This window comes from Rhineura floridana, chromosome 4 (assembly GCF_030035675.1).
Source record: "Rhineura floridana isolate rRhiFlo1 chromosome 4, rRhiFlo1.hap2, whole genome shotgun sequence".
NCBI classification, from domain to species: Eukaryota; Metazoa; Chordata; class Lepidosauria; order Squamata; family Rhineuridae; genus Rhineura; species Rhineura floridana.
In genome coordinates this window covers 116814379-116834309 of record NC_084483.1, presented here as the reverse complement: position 1 = coordinate 116834309, position 19931 = coordinate 116814379, and the positions used below count along the sequence as shown (strand labels likewise).

General features: G+C 46.0%; 1 protein-coding gene across 3 annotated transcripts in view; it reads left to right on the top strand.

The window, feature by feature from the left end:
- The window catches only part of RMND1 (required for meiotic nuclear division 1 homolog), a 59072-nt gene that overhangs the window by 14767 nt on the left and 24374 nt on the right, over positions 1 to 19931 (top strand). For all 3 annotated transcript variants that reach the window (XM_061624137.1, XM_061624139.1, XM_061624138.1), the window contains exons 7-9: positions 582 to 682; positions 2862 to 2968; positions 16594 to 16658. In XM_061624137.1, the coding sequence (XP_061480121.1) occupies positions 582 to 682; positions 2862 to 2968; positions 16594 to 16658 (273 nt within the window). The remainder of the gene's footprint in view (positions 1 to 581; positions 683 to 2861; positions 2969 to 16593; positions 16659 to 19931) is intronic.

Genomic DNA, 19931 nt, shown 5'->3' with positions numbered 1-19931 from the left:
ATTGGAGGTCACTGATTCATAGGGTCGCCATAAGTCAAAATCGACTTGAAGGCACATTAACAACAACAATACTTTGTCTTTCCAAACCAGATTCCCAAGTCTTCACTTGCATATTACTACAGTATGTGGGTGGGGCAGAGGACATTTGAAGGGAGAAATTGGTGAGAGGAAGAGATGCTTTCCCTCTCTTTTGTATCTGCCATTAGTCTCTTCTTTCACACCCCCTCCCCTTTTCATCATTCATTCTTCTAATGGCCTTGCTTCCAGTTTTAGAACCCAGATGGGGGGGGACTGCTTGAGGGTTTTTTTTCTGGAGGAGGGATTGACAGATGGGGAAAGGTGAAGCATCTCCTCCTTCATGCTAGTTCTTCCTTGTAAGCACTCCTTCCTCTGCCCCTGTATTTGCATTGTGAGGGAAAGCTGAAGTCAGAAAGTCTGTGTTTCCCTTGTGATGCGTAGTTCCACATCTCCTTCCATATTCCTGCAGAATTGGCTGAAGGCACCATAACCATCAGTATGCATTTTTGTACAATGAAGTCATAGTATTTGTTAGCAATTTTAATATGCAGAATATTTCCTAGATGAAGAATATAATGCAAGTGCTGGAAAGGCATGAAATCCAGCCATATGAAGTTGCACTTATTCACTGGGAGAATGAAGAGATTAACTACAGGAGAGGAGAGTAAGTATCTGCACAGTTCTATCTATGCAGTTTAACAGGCCACAGGTATAGAAGCTTCTGGCCTATATTTGTTTCCTGAACATTACTAAATATTTCCCCTTCCCTACTAAATATTTCCCCTAAATTACTAAATATTTTCCCTTCCCTACTTTGCAAAGTGAGAAAGTATTGCCATTCCCATCGTTGAAATAGGGAGCAAACACATGAGAACTGAATCTCAAAAAAGCTTTGCTCTGAATAGGGTTTGCTTCATGGCAGAACCAGTAAAAAAGGGTATTGGTGGCAGGTACCACCAGCAGCCAAAATGTTAACAGTCAAATGCCTAAGAGAAAAGTCAAGTCTTTACCTGGTGCTGGTAATGTTGGTGCCAAGCAGACCTTCCTAAGGGAAGTATTCCATAAATTGGGGGGGGGTCACTTCTGAGACGGTCCCCTCTCTTGTGGTTACTCTCTGAACTTCTGATGAAGGGTCTTCGTCAATGACTTTAAGGTCTGAGTAGGCTCATATTGAAAAAAAGGTATTTCCTGAGGCATTGGGATCCCAAGTTGTGTAAGGCTTCAAAGGATAAAACAAGCACTTGAATTTTGCCTGGAAATGTATTGGAAGCCAGAATTGGTATAATGTTTGAATGGAGTAGTCCCTGTCCACAGTCTGGCCATTGTATTCTGTACCAGCTGCAATTTTTGGATTGTCTTCAAAGGCAGCTCCATAATAATGCATTGCAGTAATAATCTAATAACCATAACCATAAGATTATCCACACTCAAACATAGCTGGGCCACTAGCTGAAGTTGGTAAAATACACTATGCTCCACAAAGGCTACCTGGGTCTCCAGGCGTACAATCCTGTTCCTTCAGGAGAAATGTGACCCTGTCCAGAACTTGCTTGAGTCTGTCTTGTGTGGATTGGATTTCAGTGTGTTGGCCCTCATTCAGTCCACCAACACAGTCAGACACCAGTTCAGTATGTCCACTGCCGCACCTCCTTGCAATGAAATAGAGCTGCATGTCATCTTCTTACTGATGATAATGCACTCTAAACCTCAGTTGAGTGGGGTCATTCAGTTTTGTATGGATGTTGAATAGCATAGGGGATAAAACTGAACCTTGGGAGGCTCCCCAGGGCCCAACAATGGTTCCCCCAGGACCGCCTTTTGTAGTTAGCTGCCCAAGTAGGAACAGAGCCATTTCAAAGCACTACTGCCCATCCCCAGCTCAGGTGGCCCCTCCAGCAGGATTACCGTAGCCAATGATACTGAAAGCCACTGAGAGATCAAGGTGAAACCACCAGGGTTGTTCGCCTCTTGTCTGTCTCCTGACAAAGGCCATCATACAGGGTGAACAAGGCAGTTTCACACCTGAACCAGGCTCTAAGCTCCAACTGAAATGAGTCGCACAAAAAAATCTGTCTCACCCAAGAGCGCCTGGATTTGATTGACAGCAACCTGCTCAAGAACCTTACCCAGGAAGGGAACTTCTAAAATTACCTAGATCTCCTGAGTCCAAGGAAAGCTGCTTTAGAAGTAGTTGAACTGACACCTCATTTAGGCAACTGGGGGCCACCCTCTCTTGTAACAAGGTATTAATAACATCCTTGGCCTGGCTGGCTGTCTCCTCCCTGATAGACTTTATAAGCTACGAGGGGCAAGGATCAATGTACTAGTGGTTGAACGCACCCAACCAAGCACTCTTTCAACATCCTTGAGCTGCACCAACTGGCACTCATCCCAACACAGACAGACCTCTGGCTGCCCCATCAGAATCACTTGCATTAACTCTGGAGACTAAGTCATGATGGATGCAAGTGACTTTCTCTTCAAAATGCCTCAGAAATGAATCTCAGTGAGCCACTGAGAATTCCATTCCCTCAGGCAGGCGAGCATTTATGCCCTATCCTTCAAAAAACTTTCCCAAATAACTTGCTAAATAGCTTTTGAAACTTTCTGTTCCGGTGAAGAATGTGTCTTGTTTGGCAAATAGAGTTGAGAAAAAAAAGCTTCCATTAACTGGCAGGACCTAAGGGTGTGCTTAGGAGAGGTGCTGCAATCTCTTGCTCATATTTGTATTTTTAAAGCATAGTCAGGCTGTATGGCTAGTTCCCATGTATAATGGATTCTTACTAGGCATGTCCTGTTTTGGTGCATGTGGTCAATTAAGATATTCTTGTCGCTCTTTACAGAGGGCAATCGAGGCTTCATAGAGGAGAAATCCTGATAAATTCAAGTCTAGATACTGATGAAGCCACTCTCGAGAAGTTTGCTTTTTCAAATGCCCTTTGCCTTTCTGGTAAGCTATATATTGTATCAGGCTTTTAAAACTGCATTTTGTGGGTTTGCATCGGAATGTTCAAATATTTGTCAAATAAGGAGTCATCCCCCCCCAAGTATTAACCCCATGAATGTGTGCCAGAGACAAGCTATTACTTTGGCATAATACAAAGTTACTTTGGCAACAAAGAATTTAGGAAGTGAACGTCTGAGATAATAATAATAATAATAATAAATAATAAAATTTAATTTATGTGTCGCCTATCTGGCCGATGGCCACTCTAGGCGACGTACATGTAAACAGTTAAAACACCTTACAGTAAAATACGATAATACAATATATGAACAGTACAGCGATACGGGGCGATAACAATACTAGTGCAGGGTAGGAGGCATTTCAATCATAAGAGTTAACCCTCCCTGGAAATCCCAAAGGCCTGTTGAAAGAGCCAGGTCTTTAAGGCTTTACGGAATACAGTTAGGGAAGAGGCGTGCCGTAGATCTTGTGGGAGGGAGTTCCAAAGGGTGGGGGCCGCCACTGAGAAAGCCCTTTCTCTAGTTCCCGCCAATCTAGCTGTTTTTGTCGGCGGGATTGAGAGAAGGCCCTGTGTGGCTGATCTTGTCGGGCGGCATAATTGGTGGCGTTGAAGGCGCTCCTTTAGATAAACTGGGCCGAGACCGTATAGGGATTTAAAGGTTAATACCAACACCTTGAATTGGGCCCGGAAAACAACTGGAAGCCAGTGTAGATCGAATAACACTGGTGTGATGTGATCTCGGCGGCGACTATTCGTAAGTAGTCGAGCCGCCGCGTTTTGTATAAGTTGTAGTTTCCGGACCGTTTTCAAGGGTAACCCCACGTAGAGCGCATTACAGTAGTCTAATCGAGAGGTGACCAGGGCGTGTACTACCAGTGGGAGCTGATGAACAGGAAGGTAGGGTTGCAGCCTTCGTATGAGGTGTAGTTGATACCAGGCTGCCCGGCTCACTGCCGAAATCTGAGCCTCCATGGACAGCCTGGAATCAAGTACAACCCCGAGGCTGCGGACCTGGTCCTTCAGGGGTAAACTCACCCCATTGAACTTCAGGTCAACATCTCCCAACCTTCTCTTATCCCCCACGAGTAGCACCTCGGTCTTATCGGGGTTCAACTTCAGCTTGTTCCTTCCCATCCATCCACTCACAGATTCCAGGCACTTGGACAAGGTCTCCACAGCCAACTCTGGTGAAGATTTAAACAAGAGATAGAGCTGAGTGTCATCCGCATATTGGTGACACTGCAGCCCAAATCTCCTAATGATTGTCCCCAGCGGCTTCATATAAATATTAAATAGCATGGGAGAGAGGATAGAGCCCTGTGGCACACCACAATTGAGAGGCCAAGGGTCTGAAACCTCCTCCCCCAATGCTACCTGTTGGTACCTGTCGGAGAGAAAGGAACGGAACCACTGTAATACAGTGCCTCCAATTCCCAATCCCTCCAGGCGATGTAAAAGGATACTGTGGTCGACAGTATCAAAAGCCACTGAGAGATCGAGGAGGACAAGAAAGGTGAATTCTCTCCTATCTAATGCCCTCAAATCATCTACCAGAGCGACCAAGGCTGTTTCAGTTCCGTGACCAATCCTGAAACCCGATTGGTATGGATCCAAGTAATCCGTTTCATCCAAGTGTGACGACAACTGGTTGACCACCACTCGCTCAATGACCTTGCCCAAGAATGGTAGATTCGAAATTGGGCGAAAGTTATTGAAAACTTGGGGATCCAAGGAGGGCTTCTTTAAGATGGGCTTTACAATTGCCTCCTTGAAGGCTGATGGCATCACACCCTCTTTCAAGGATGCGTTTACCACCGCTTTAATCCCCTTGCCCAATTTGTCTCTGCAGCTCATAAGGAGCCACGATGGGCAAGGATCCGTTAGGCAAGTGGTAGGCTTCACAGTTGAAAGCACCTTGTCCACATCCTCAGAAGGGAGAAGCTGAAACCGATCCCAATTTACCGGTATGCAACTGGCCAACTCTGGTTCACTTACTGTGTCCACGGCGCATGGGATCGAGCTCCGTAAGTGTTCGATTTTATCGGCGAAGTGCTTTGCCAATATGTCACAGGAGGCCTTTGACTGTTCCAAGGGTTCCTGGGCAACTGGACCGACCAGGCTTCGAACCACCTGGAACAGCCTCCTGGGACAGCACTCCGCAAACGCAATAGAGGCAGCAAAGAAAGCCTTCTTTCCTGCCTTTATTGCCACTTGGTAGGCAGCTACTGCTGCTCTAACCTGTGTCCGGACATCTTCGGAGCGGGATTTCCGCCACCGGCGTTCTAGTCGTCTCATCTCCTGTCTCAGAGTACGCAACCGTGGTGTATACCACGGTGCTAACTGAGTTCTATTCAGGGGCACAGGACGTTTCGGAGCCACGCAGTCTAATGCCCTGGTGATCCCATCATTCCACTCCCTCACCAGGGTTTCGACCGGGCGACCTTCAGCAGGTTCCAATTCCCCTAGCGCAGTCAGGAATCCATCCGGATCCATCAGGCGCCTGGGGCGGACCATTCTAATAGGTCCTTCACCCCTGCGGAGGGGGTGTGGCATTGAGAAGTCTATGTTTACCAGGTAGTGTTCTGACCATGACACAGGGGTGGAATAAACCACTCCCAACTTCAGAGCACTTCTCTCCTCTCCCAGGACAAACACAAGGTCGAGAGCATGACCGGCTACATGGGTGGGCCCAGTACTACTAAAGTGCAGTTCCCAGGAAGTCATGGTTTCCAGGAAATCCCGAGGAGCTCCAGTGAGAGCGGTCTCGGCATGCACGTTGAAGTCACCCAGCACTATCAAGTCTGGGGACAACGCCCATACAGCCGAAACCACCTCCAGCACCTCGGCCAGGGAGTCTGCTGTGCAGCGGGGTGGGCGGTACATTAGCAGGATCCCCAAACTCCCCTTCGGGCCCAACCTCCAGTACATACAATCAACAAATTGAGTCCTATGGAGAGGAGGCCTGGCAAAAACCAAGGACTCTCGATAGATGACTGCCACGCCCCCTCCCCGCCTTCCCACCCTCAGCTGCTGTGCGCAACGGAAACCAGGTGGACACATGGCCTCAAGAATGGGAGCAGAGGCCTCGTCCAACCAAGTCTCCGTAATACATGCCAGGTCTGCCCGCTCATCCAAGATCATGTCATGGATGAGCGAAGTTTTTTGCGCCACAGACCTGGCATTACACAAGAGCAGTCGAAGGTCGGTTGGAACCTTGCATCCCCCAGTTTTCGTCTGGTTCTGGACAGACCCGGAACAGGGGATGGGTATAATACATCTATCCCCTGTTCCCCTATTCAGGTGTGGTCTGCCAGCAGCACCTTTCCAACGCCTGCCGCCCAATCTTTCTATAGCTTGGCCCCTCACCTCGCTCCCTGACTTGCACATGCCTTTATCCCTATTTGCCTGTCAACAGGCCACCCACCCTAAGACAATATTGGTCCGGAGACCCGCCTCCGTACCCTATAACAACTATAGATTAATTAAATAAATTAAATAAAATTAAACTAAATCAATATAATTTTGCCCCAGTTTCACATTCACACATCCATACACATCTCTCTTGGGACAGTCTGATGCCAATAAGCAACCATACATACAACATATAAACATACACACTCACTTACACATGCATTCAAATAGCCAGCCACCCATTCATCTCAAACCAAGTCAACATCCCACCGTAGTCTCGTGCTCTAAGTGCGTGGAAGCCAGCTTCAAAATCTCTCTTGAGACAGTCAAATGACAATGGTGGCAGAAAGTATAAGCCACCAGTAGAAAGCAACAACCGCAGCTGCCAGATGGAGATCAGTGTTGAGGTATACAAAGTACCCTTGAAAGGCTTGTATTGCTATGCCTATTTTAGACAATTCAATCCTGATCTCAAATTCAAAGAAAAAGCCATTTCTTTATTGCAAACCATTTAGGCTGTGCTATAAAATGGACCACTGGTCTCACCTGAAGGGTGATTTTCATATGAGGACGGCCATCACAGCGGGTATTAGCTCCACTATTGTGGAAGGCAAGAATGTTTTTGAAGTCAAGACTAGGGGCGTCAGGCCCCTCCCATTCTCCAGTTCATTCGCAGCGAGTCTATAGAGAAATATCTAAAAATAGAAGAACAGGGCCAACAGGCCTGCCAAGCAGGAAAATAACACAATAGTAACATGCATAATAACATGAATTCAACATAGCGATATAACAGAACTAGCAGTCTTGACTTCACTAGTAAAATTAAATACAATAGCGTAACAGTAATATATAACATCTTAGTAAAATATCTATACATCCTCCAACTGGGAGGGTCGTGATGGCCATCCTCATATGAAAATCACCCTTCAGGTGAGACCAATGGTCCATTTTCCATATGAGGCCGGCCATCACTGCGGGATGTACCAAAGCAGCCCATAATAGGGAGGGATCACCCACCTGCTAATCGTCATTAAGAACCTGTTGCAACACTCGTCTGCCAAAAGAGGCATCAGCAGAGGCATAACAATCTATTTTATAATGCCTTATAAACGAGTGTGGGGTAGACCAAACAGCAGCCCTGCAAATATCAGCAACAGGAGCATTAGTAGCAAAAGCAGCCGAAGTGGCAGCTGACCTAGTAGAATGAGCTGTTATACTAGCTGGAACTGGCAGCTTAAGGGACTCATATGCTAAGGTAATACATGCCCTTAACCAACGGGATAAGGTAGAATTGGTTACTTTATGCCCCATAGACCTTGGATGAAAGGATACAAACAGAGACTCCGTTCGTCGAATCTCCTGGGTCCTAGACAGGTAGGTCTTGAGAGCCCTCCAAACATCCAACGAATGCCAAGCCTTCTCTAGAGGATGAGTGGGGTTCGGGCAAAACGAAGGGAGCACAATGTCCTGATTGCAATGAAAAACTGAATTGACCTTGGGACGGAAGGAAGGATCAGTTTTCAACACAACAGAGTCCTTGTGAAAGACACAGAGATGGCGGGCAGAAGACAATGCGCCCAGTTCCGAAACCCATCTGGCAGAAGTGATGGTGACCAGGAACAAGACCTTGAAGGACAGTAGACATAAAGGCACAGTCCTAAGGGGTTCAAACGGAGGGCGTTGTAAAGCTTGGAGGACCTTGGACAGACTCCATGAGGGAAAATGGTGAACTACAGCCGGTGAACGTAAAGTAATGCCTCTGAGGAAGCGCTTAATGAACGGATGTGAGGAAATAGGGGCACCAGTGGAGGACACTGAGAGAATGGACGACAGAGTGGACGCATGTCGACGTAGAGTATTGGGTCTGAGTCCCATCATAAAGCCGCTATGGAGATATTGCAGCACCTGATGCATAGTGGCCTGGGATAGATCGCAGTGGTGAGACTGGCACCACTTGGAGAAAGCCACCCAAGTATGTTGATAAATACGGGTGGTAGACGGTCGTCTCGAGGCTAAGATAATATCAATAACAGTGTCAGACAGGCCAGCAGACCTCAAATGTCCCCGTTCAAACGCCACGCTGTTAGATTGAGCCAAGTGGGGTCCTGATGCCATACTGGACCTTGGGAGAGAAGATCTGGCCTGACTGTCAGTGTCCAAGGATCCATCACCGACATTGCAAGTAGATCCGAGAACCATGGTCGACGTGGCCAATATGGTGCTATCAGAACCAACTGTGCCCTCTCGCTCCGCGCCTTCCACAAAGTTTTGGCTAACAGCGGTATGGGAGGGAAGGCGTACAAAAGACCCTTTGGCCACGGTATTGACAAAGCATCCACTGCTTCCGCTGTTGTGTCCAGGTATCAAGCAAAGTACCTGGGAAGCTGGTAATTGCGACTGGAAGCAAACAGGTCGATTGAAAAGACGCCGAACTGACGCTGGAGACGATGGAAAATGGTCGGATGAAGTTTCCATTCTCCCGGAAAGACCTGTTGTCTGCTGAGCCAGTCTGCTGTCACATTCCAAATCCCTCTGAGATGCTCTGCTTTAGGGATTGTAGATGTTGTTCTGCCCAGATGAAGATGAGGGAAGCTAGGTCCTGCAAAGGACGGGACCTGGCGCCCCCCTGTCTGTTCAAATGTGACTTTACACACGTGTTGTCAGTTCAAATGAGGACATGGTCCAAGGGGAACAGAGACTGAAAATGAAGTAGAGCTAAGTGGACCGCCTTGAGCTCCAGCCAGTTGATGCTCTGAGTCTGCTCTTCTGTGGACCAGAGCCCCTGAACGTACTGGGAGTTGTAGTGTGCTCCCCAGCCCATGAGACTGGCCTCCGTGGTGACAACGGTCCTGCGTGGTTCCCTGAACGGAGTGCCCCTGGAAAGATGTTGGACCCTCGTCCACCAGCGGAATGAAAGGCGCAGTGCGGGGCTCAGAGGAACTGTGCGATGATTGGAGTTGGCAATGTCCTGTTGAAAAGGCAACAAAGCCCACTGAAGGTGGCGAGAGTGGGCTCGAGCCCATGGCACAATATGGATGGTAGAGGTGAACATTCCGAGCGCCCTGGCTAGAAGCATGACGTCTGCGGTTGTTTGATGCATCAAGGACCCCGCGATGTTTGTGATGGCAGTTATGCGATCTGGAGACAGAAACACCATCGCCTGCAGAGTGTCCAACATCGCCCCTAGATGGAGTAGGCATTGGGTCGGTTGAAGATGGCTTTTGTCAAAGTTGACAAGCCAGCCGTAGGCCTGCAAAACATTGAGGGTGAGCATTAAATGACAATGAGCTAGCTCCTCAGAGCTTGCTCGTATTAAAATATCGTCCAGATATGGGTAGAGATGGACCCCTTGAATCCAGAGGTAAGCCACTAAGGTGAGAAGCACTTTGGTAAATACTCTCGGAGCAGAGGAGAGGCCGAACGGCATCGCTCTATATTGAAAATGGTGGGGGCCAAAAGCAAACCGAAGGAACTTTCTGTGGGCTATGCAAATGGGCACATGGAGATACGCTTCCTTTAGGTCGATAGAAACCAGGAAGTCTCCTTCTTGCAGGCTTTCAGTAATGGAGTGGAGGGATTCCATTTTGAATCTGCGGTATGTTACAAAACGGTTGACGAACTTGAGGTCCAATACCGCCCTCCATGACAAATCTCGTTTGGGCACAGCAAATAGGAGGGAGTACACCCCTTCCGACCTCTCTGTTGCAGGGACTGGCTCTATCGCCGCTATGTCCAAGAGGTGATGAATAGCTGTCTGCGTGATGCTGTGCCTTGTCGGTGCCCTGGGGCAAGGGGATAGATGGAATTTGTCTGGTGGGGTCTGTGATGCGTCCTTCCCTGGCTCTCCCTGACAGGTTCCTACCTGCTCGTGGTTACTGCCTGTCTCTAGGCACCACCAGGGACTCCACCAGTCCGGACCGCTCTCTCTTATGGTTTCTCTCCCCGCTCTAGCACAGATCTCAACAGATCCCCCTGCTAGGCAACCACCAGTAACGTCCCAATACTAGTATTCCCAGAGACTCTGAATACTGGTATTGTTATTCTCTTCACCGCTGCCACCATTTGTTACAGTTCCCCTTCAGCCTTGGTCATTACCTTACCCTCCCTTCTGGTCTGTGAAACCCCAGCCAAGGATCAGGCCTTTGGTAAACCAAATTAAATATTTATTACAGATAACAAAGCTAACAAGATTAACAAGATTTCTTCTTAAGGCACATAAGCATATGGTTTTACTCAATACTAATCCGAACTCCACCCCCCTCCTTCTCCACTCTCTCCTGGCAAACAACTCTCTCAAACCCCACCAAGCAATCCACTCTTTCTCTTCTCCCCCCCTAGATTCCACTCTCACTCTTCCTTTTATACATTCAGCCATTTTAAAAACTCAGCCAATCATCTTGCATTCTACTGCCCATTCACTCCCCCTCCTCTTTCACTCCACTTACCATGTATCTTCTAAAACAACAACACTTACCATATATACATTAATATAGGAACATCACAGGGTCGCCCAAAACTCTATCGCATAGCCCGAACAAAAGAGGTCCCTGATCCAGGCGACCTTAGTCAGACGCAGCCACTGGTCTCCAAACATAAGCAGTCTGCCACCAACAGGTAGTGCATTAGTACTGTTTGCGTTGACGAGACCCTCCCCTATATGAGGACAAAGAGGAACCTCTGTGCCCTTGGTACTGACCTCTGCCCTGGAAACGTCGGTTCCAGGTTCCCCTGAAGGGACTGGAGTCATAGGATCGGAAGTCGCGGCCTCGTCCTCCTGGCCGCATTCCTCGAAAGGACTGGTTAGTGCGGAAGGAGGGAAATCGCCTGAAAGGCCTATGATCGATGTTCTTGACAGTGGCCAAAACCGGTTTGTGAGAGTCTTTGGGATCGGGGACTTCCCGGAAGATTGCTCCGCCTGTGGCTGCCTCTGAGATGAGCTCTGTCTCAGAGGAAGCTTTTTTCAGTTTAAAATCAGTCAAAAGGGAACTTTGACTGGTGTAAATGTTCTCCCAGGCAAGGGTGAACCGAATAGATTATCCACAGAAACTTCGTTGGGCTGTCGGTGGCTGGAATTGATCAGGAATTCCCTGGGAAAGGAAGGCATACCTAGCAGCCGAGGACAGAGTTAGGACTTCCAGCAAGCTGGGCTGAAAAAAAGCGAGAAGTTTTTTCTTTTAAACTATCCACAACGGGCGAGCTTTCTTCTGTCTAATCTTATCATTTGGCTTAAATTACTACAGTAAAAGAGATTTGTTTAAGAATCAGCAATTAAGATACCTGGGTGAGTTACACTTCTCTCTTTTATACAAGGAATTAAGGAGGAGGAAATAAAATTTAAAAAGCTTATCTTATTTTTTATGGCAAAAAGCAGGCCTGAATTTGGAAACTATAAAGATTAAAACGGATGAGGGGCAACTTACCCGAAGAGAAAATCTGATTTAGATGATTATTTGATTGATATATGTCTGGGACTACTTTTTCTTGGACTACTTTCTTTAGACGAATCTGCTGTTCGTGTATGTTACTAATTGTTCGGCGCTGTGAACCAAATTTGTTTTGCATTCTTGGACGTGCGGGAGATAAGAACTGTGCTGGCCAGATGTCAACAGGCCTGGAATATTAACTCCCTTATTGCTGGAAAAAGAAGCAAATTACTCTTTGCTTGGGAATTGTGGCTGTATTGGAAATTTGAAGGGGTTTTTTTCGGCTTTAAGAATGACAATCAAAGAAGTGGCAGAGACCCTGGATGTACCCCTGGAAGGGTTTTCCCCTCTGGATATGTTTCAGAAGATAATGGATGAGATTAAGATAACGAAACAAGAACTGGGACAGAGTAGACAAGAGATGGCAACTGAATTTGGTAAAGTGAAACAGGAGTTGAAAGAAATAAAGGATTATATGAGAAAAGAAGCAGATGGACAAGCAATAGAATATGAAAAAGAAATTAAAGGGAAGGAGCAAATTCTGGAGATTGGATCAGATATATCAAATGTGGAATTGGAAAAAGATTTGGACTTTATGGCAAAAATTGAAGGGAGGATGCAAGTCCTGGAGATTGGAACAGATATATCAAGTGTGGAATTGGAAAAATATTTAGAGTTTGTGGATCCTGGAGATAAAGATTACTGTTTGGAATTCGGCGTTGTCCCTGGAGAAATTGATGAAGATATCAGAGATAAAGCTATCAATGTTTCGATGGAATTTCTGGACTGGAATGATTTGATGGAACTTGAAATAGAGAAAATTTATAGAATTAATTCCAGAAATGTGACAATGGAAAAACTCTCAAGAGATGTGCTAGTGCATTTCGTTAAAAAAGAGGAACAGAGATATGACTTTACAACAATATTTCAGCAACACATTCAGAATTGATGGCAAGGAAATATTTGTGATGAAGGAAATTCCCATCAGACTCTTACTATATGACTATGACTATGACAGCAAGATTATTATGGGTGCAAGGATGGAAGTTGGAAGATGGAATTAACACTGATAATGGAAAAATGGCTATTGAAATTACTAGTCCTAGTAGACTTGATGAGATGGATTAATTGACATGTTTATTTGAAGAAAAATTGAGGGATATATTTCTCAAGGAGTGGAAACCTCTCTTTGACTTTTTGCGGAAAGAATAAAGTGATGTTAATGAGATTTGATTATTAATTAAGATAACTACTGGAGGAAAGTGATTTTGTAATATATTAAGAGACAGGCTTGTTATATCATAGACCTATAACTGATCTGCGACAAATCGGAAGTCAACATTTTATTTTATTGTTTAATTTGTTTCTTTTTTGTTTTGTTTTGTTTTGTTTGAAAATTTGAATAAAATTAATGATTAAAAAAAGAGTCTTTGGGATCAACCAGCACTGCCTTTAGAGCTTCCTCGCCGAAGAGCAAAGATCCGGAGTAAGGTGCCCTAGAGAGATTCACTCTGGCCGTAGAGTCAGCTTGCCAGTGGCGAAGCCAGAGGATCCGGCGAGCAACTATCTGAGCCGTCATGGCTCGTGCCCCCAGTTGAGTGGCATCCAAAGTGGCATCAGCTACAAACGCCGCTGTCTTGCACAACTTTATCAGTGACCTTCTGAGAGAAACAGGATCAGGGTTAGGGTTCTCTAGAAGATCATCCAGCCACATCATTGCTGCCCTGGAGAAGATGGAAGCTGATGCGGAGGCTTGCATGGAGAAAGCAGTGGCCTCATGATTTTTGCGGAGAGCGAAGTCTAATCGTCGCTCAGTAGCATCCTTTAGTTGGGATTCTCCTTCCCTAGGCAAAAGAGATCGCGAAACTAGGCTAGCGATCGGCTCGTCTATGCCAGGAACGGCCAGCTTCGTGGCAAAGTCAGGAGCTAGAGAGTAAAGTTTGTCAGCCAGGTTCTTGAAGCGACGAGTTTGGAATGGATGAGACCATTCTTCAGTGGCCAGCTTAGCAATGGGATCCGGCACCGGGATGTAATACTCAGTAGGTGCAGGGGATTTGAGAACCCTGGCCCCTTTAATAGCTGGAGCGGCAGCTGTTGGGGGTGAAGCTTGGAGACCAAGGGTGTTAACTACCCTGTGAGCTAGAGGCTGATAGTCTGAGGCATTAAACAGGCGATACGATGTATCCTGCTCATGTTCCGAATAGTCACTCCATTCATCTCCTTCAGCATGATCAGCAAAGGGTGACTCCTCCCCATACGAAGTGTCATCAATACATCTGCCTCTAGCTACATCAAAAGGATTTGGGGAGCAGGAAGGATTTGCCTCATGACCTACATATTGGTCCATAGTGTGTTGAGGTATGGCGGGAACTTGTGGTGGTGACTGCATTTGAGTGAAAAATGACAGCATGCCCTGAAGTTGTGAAAAAAACTCGTGAGACAGCTGCAGTCCCGTTGAGGCAGATGGTTATGCCTGAGTAGGTGGCTCAGTGGGCTGTGACGTAGGATAAGCCCTGGGCGGCAATATGGGAGGAGGCTGGCTAAGTGTTGGTTGAGTAGGAAAACCAGCGAAGTCCTCCTCGTCAGAAGAAGCAGCGGGGGAATTAAATATATCCGTTAGCTGTTCCTGGACTGCTGTGGTGGGAGTCGGAACAGAAGCATAGCGTGGGCGCTTGGGTTTGCTGTGGCTGGAAAGATGTTTAGTCTAAGCGTTGGCATGCTTAGTCTTAGTTGCCTTAGATGGTTGTGGCTTGGCTGTCTGAGACATGTCTGGCTGTTCCGCCATCTTATATTCACTATGGGTGCGGTACACGGCCACAGCGGGGGCAGAATGTAGAGACCCAAACAGGCGCAGTACACGACCACAGAGGGGGTAGAATGCACTGGCAGATGGCTGAGTACACGGCCACAGAGGGGGCAGAATGTACGATGGCAACAGTGTCTATATAATGCAGTCTAGACTTGAGGCTTGGTACACGGCCACAGAGGGGGCAGAATGTAAAGTGTAGACCGCCCTAGTACACGGCCATGGAGGGGGCAGAATGTACAGTGCAAATGAGTTGTTGTTCAGTACAGGAGCAACTGGCTGGGCGACGGCCACGAGTTGAGCAGAATGTACAGTTCAAACAGTATCAGCTGCCTTAGTACACAGTCTTGATGTAACAGAGGAGGTGTGTTCAATAGCTGCAGAGGGCCAATTGTAGCAATAGGCAGCCGTGTAAGCCAGTGAGGGTGGAACTCTTGTAGAGCTAAATAGTCCTATCTGAAAACTCACATACAAGAAAGCCTCCTCAAGGTACAAAACCCCTTTTATTTAGTGCAGGACAGGCTAAACAAAAAGGGCGGGAAAAAACGGGACAAACAAAATGGCGCCCGTAAAGGGAGCGGGAAAAGGAACACTCAAAATGGCGGAGGCAGAGGAGTAATGGCGGACGCTGAGGTGCGGCAGCGAACTAACCAAAAGAAACTGTCTAACACAGTCTCAAGAACGGGCGATAGCCATGTCTAAAAGGCGTGATCGCGGCTCATAATAGGGAGCACCGTAGTAGCTGAGGAGCAGCCACCGCCGCCGACTGCCAAGACTTTCGCAGCGAGAACTTAAAGCCACAAGTCTGGGTGCTACAGCCGGGACTGAGAAGCAGTTTGGCGGAAAAAAAGTCTCCAAGGTGAGAGCCGCAGCCGCAGGCTCCCGGAGTGAATTGTAAAGGAACGTCCGCAAGGCAAAAAACGCCGCGGCAGAGCTCGGGAAGGCAGAGAAATAAACGGTCTCCTGGGGAATCAATGAGGGGTAAAGCAGGGAGCTGCAGCCACAAGCTCCCGCTAAGAGTGGAGAGGACCGCAGCTGCGGTCTCTCTCAGATCTGAGGCTAAAAATCTGGGTAAAGAAAAAACATCCCGGGTAAGGGAGAACCCCCCCCCAAGGGAATTTCCAGGGAATTTCAAACAAAACAGTGTCGAATACTAGACAGAGGGAAGGGAAGCACTGGGATACACAAAAAACGACAACACCTTCACACCCTGTCAGACAAATACAAACAAACACAAAAGACTTAGCTAAATGCTACGCTATAGAAATCTCAATCTTGTTCGTACGAAGGCAAGAATGAACTGGAGAGTGGGAGGGGCTTGACGCCCCTAGTCTTGACTTCAAAAACATTCTTGCCTTCGCACGATAGGTGGAGCTAATACCCGCTGTGATGGCCAGCCTCATATGGAAAAATAATTTTTCTAGCTATAAATTTCTGGAATTCAGTGCCATAAAATTTAAGCAATTCAGCCTTGCAGCAAGTAACTATGTTAAAACTACTGTTCAACTTTGGGCTGAAAGAAATGATTTGGGAGATTGAATGACCTAGTATTTGTGTGTGTTTTACACCAAAGTGGCAAAAACTGGGTGTGTATCTGTGTCTGTTTTTAGTAGAAGCAGCAGAAATATTTTTTCCATTGTAAAGCTATGTTCTTTTGGGGGGGGGTTGATTGTGGAATTAAGAAACTGGCAACCACTGTCACTACTCCAATCAGTACTGGATGTCTCCTATTCCATTTCTATGTTAAAGGTTTTTTTAAATGCCCAAACAACTGGGAAGTCTGATTATGGGTCTCCTGCATCACATCTATTTTTGGCCCTGAAGCATTTTTTTTTTAGATTAGGCAAGCTACCCTAATCTTTGGAAACAACCCATTGTCTAATTGCAAATATGGATTTAATTTTGTAATAACATTTAAGGATAGTGAACATAAATAATAAATCTCTTGTACCTTTCTCTGATGTAGTAAAACTGGCAATTTGGGAAGCATCATTGGATAATTTTGTAGAATCTATCCAGTCAATACCTGAGGTATTTGCTACTTTTTTCTTTTTGTACATAAAAAATTATGTAGGAGTGAGACACATTAGAATGTTTTGGTTCTATTTTTTGTTATATATTTGTATATAAAACTATCGGTGAAAGTAAAAGCAAATATAAAAGCCTAGAACTTTTGAGTGGAATGAAGGAATTAGGATTTGTTCTGCCAGATTTCAACTGCCAATCAAAACCTGTGTTCAAAGTTCGAAGACAGATGCTGGCAATATCTTGAACCTAACATCTGATTAGTTCGTGAGATGCTTAATCTTACAAGCTAGGAAGAAGTTTCCTTGCACTTAGTTCAAGGGTGGAGAACCTTTTTCATTTCAAGGGCCACATTCCCTCCTCAGCAATGTTTAGGGGCAGCAGACTGGTGTGGTGAGTGGAGCCAAAGGTAAAAAGTAGGTAGAGCAACAATTGTTACTCGTACTTTGTACAGGAGGCTACATTCCAGCTGTGCAAAAGTCAGATGTTTTTAACAGAAACACATCTCTACATCCTCCACTTAGGCAAGCAAGAGCCATTATCACAGTTCAAGAATGCAATTCAGCCAGGCTAAAGCACTCAAGGAAGATGCGCAGAGCAGGGCCAGTGAGGGGGGTGGCCTGGGGTGAGTCCTCAAGGCCAGATAGAGAGGGCTACATTCACACACATCCCCAATTTGAGATTCTTCATCCCTACTTTAGTTGTGCTCATTTTTAGTGTGTTATGGGGATACTATCTTGTGTTTTCCTTTAGGTAGCTACCCTCAAATTTTATTAGGAATCTTCATGTTGACAAGCTTCTATGGGGCGTTCATTGAGGAGGTGGAGGAGGAGGATGTATAAAGGAGGATGAAAGCAGCTTCTCACACTTACCCAGGCTTGCATTTTTCTTAATATGAAAATCTGAACCAAATTTCAGTAAATGTGGCTGAAAATACAGGGTGCAAACGATAACCTCTTGTTCCTTCTCCCTGCCCAGAAGAGGAGAGTATTAAAATGCTTCCTGATCCTTTGGCCCCAGATAAATAGATAATTTCTGCTACAAGTGAACTTGCTAATTGAACTCCTTGATGTCTGGAAACTAGCAAATGGGTAACCTAAGTAAGCAAGTTGGTCCAGTCTGCACAACTTAGGGGCACCTATTAGATACTCAACCTTTGCTCCAATCAGGAAAAAAAGCTCAGCAGAGCTGTCCTATCCTGTGCAGGCAAAGTTCTACTTCTCACATTCTGCAAATAGGAGTTTTTGAGTTGCAAATAACTATTCTTCAGATATAACAAATAGCACTAAAGAAAACCTTAAAAGAGATTTTGTGCCTTGGCTGATGTTACCTTGGGAAAGTTTAATATTCTGAAAACAAGAAGGAAGATTTAAGCATGAATTATTGTGAAATATGTTGCTGAAGGGGTCAGGATCATGCCATCCATTCAGTCTTACAGTGTAGGGGGAAAATGTTCATAGCATCATAGAATTGTAGAGTTGGAAGGGACCTATAAGGCCACTGAGTCCAACCTGCTGCTCAATGCTAGAATCCAAATTACAGCATACTTGACAGGTGGCTGTCCAGTTGCCCCTTGAATGCCTCCAGTGTTGGAGAGCCCACCACCTCCCTAGGTAATTGGTTCCATTGTTGTACCACTCTGTTAGGAAGTTTTTTCATAGAATCCATAGAATAGTAGAGTTGGAAGGGGCCTATAAGGCCATCAAGTCCAACCCCCTGCTCAATGCAGGAACCCAAATCAAAGCATTCCCGACAGATGGCTGTCCAGCTGCCTCTTGAATGCCTCTCGTGTCGGAGAGCCCACTACCTCTCTCGGTAATTGGTTCCATTGTCGTATGGCTCTAACAGTTAGGAAGTTTTTCCTGATGTTCAGTCAAAATCTGGTTTCCTGCAACTTCAGCCCATTATTCCGTGTCCTGCAGTCTGGGACAATCGAGAAGAGATCCCGGTCCTCCTCTATGTGACAACCTTTCATGTACTTGAAGAGTGCTATCATATCTCCCCTCAGTCTTCTCTTCTCCAAGCTAAAGATGTCCACTTCTTTCAGTCTCTCCTCTTAGGGCTTTGTTTCCAGTCCCCTGATCATCCTTGTTGCCCTCCTCTGAACCTGTTCCAGTTTGTCTGCATCCTTCTTGAAGTGCGGAGACCACTGATATTCAGCTGAAATTTGGCTTCCTGGCCAATTATTCTATGTCCTGCACTCTGGGATGATTGAGAGCAGAACTTGGCCCTCCTCTGTGTGACCACCTTTCAAGTACTTCATCGTCTTCATCATGGTTTCTTTGTATGCCATCTTTCCATAGTAGTCGATGCTCAAGGTGGCTCACAACATGAAAACGGTTACGTAATTTACTATTACAAAATAAAAGTCAAACAATAAGTTAAAGAGTACAACTTATGAAACATACAATAAATTAAAACACTATTATAATTCCTAATAAGGTCCAACAATAAAAAACAAAACGTAATCCCAATACAGCAAAATGACTGACCAAAAGAATTAAATTTTGGCCCAAACAGAGGCCCCTAAACAACATCCCACAGTCAAGATGGTCTCTGGCAACTTCAGGTAGTAGCAGCAGCGCTGATAGTTTCAGTCAGGCAGTCATGGCCCTGCCCTCCCAGGCCAGATGGAAAGAGGCCAACAAGCAGGAAGAGGGACTTGCAGTCAAGGTGGTCTCTTCAAGTACTTGAAGAGTGCTATATCTCCCCTAAGTTTTCTCTTCTCAAGGCTAAACATGCCCAGTTCTTTCAGTCTCTCCTCATAGGACTTTGTTTCCAGTTCCTTGTTTCCAGTTCCTTGATCATCCTCATTGCCGTTCTCTGAACCTGTTCCAGGTTGTCTGCATGAGGCCTAACTGGTGCCGAATAGAGGGGAGCTAGTACTTCCTGCTATTTGGAAACTACATTTCTGTTAATGCAGCCAAACTAGCATTTGCCTTTTTTGCAGCCACCTCACACTGTTGGCTCATATTCAGCTTGTGATCAATGACAATTCCAAGATCCTTCTCACATGTCGTATTGCTGAGCCAAGTATCCCCCATCTTATAACTGTGTACTTGCTTTCTTTTTCCTAGGTGTAGAACTTTGCACTTATCCCTGTTAAATTGTATTCTGTTGTTTTCAGCCCGGTGCTCCACTCTATCAAGACCATTTCGAATTTGTTTCCGTCTTCCAGGGTATTAGCTATTCCTCCCAATTTTGTATAAGCATTCCCTGAACCTCCTCATCCAAGTCATTAATAAAAATGCTGAAGAGCACTGGGCCCATGACCGAGCT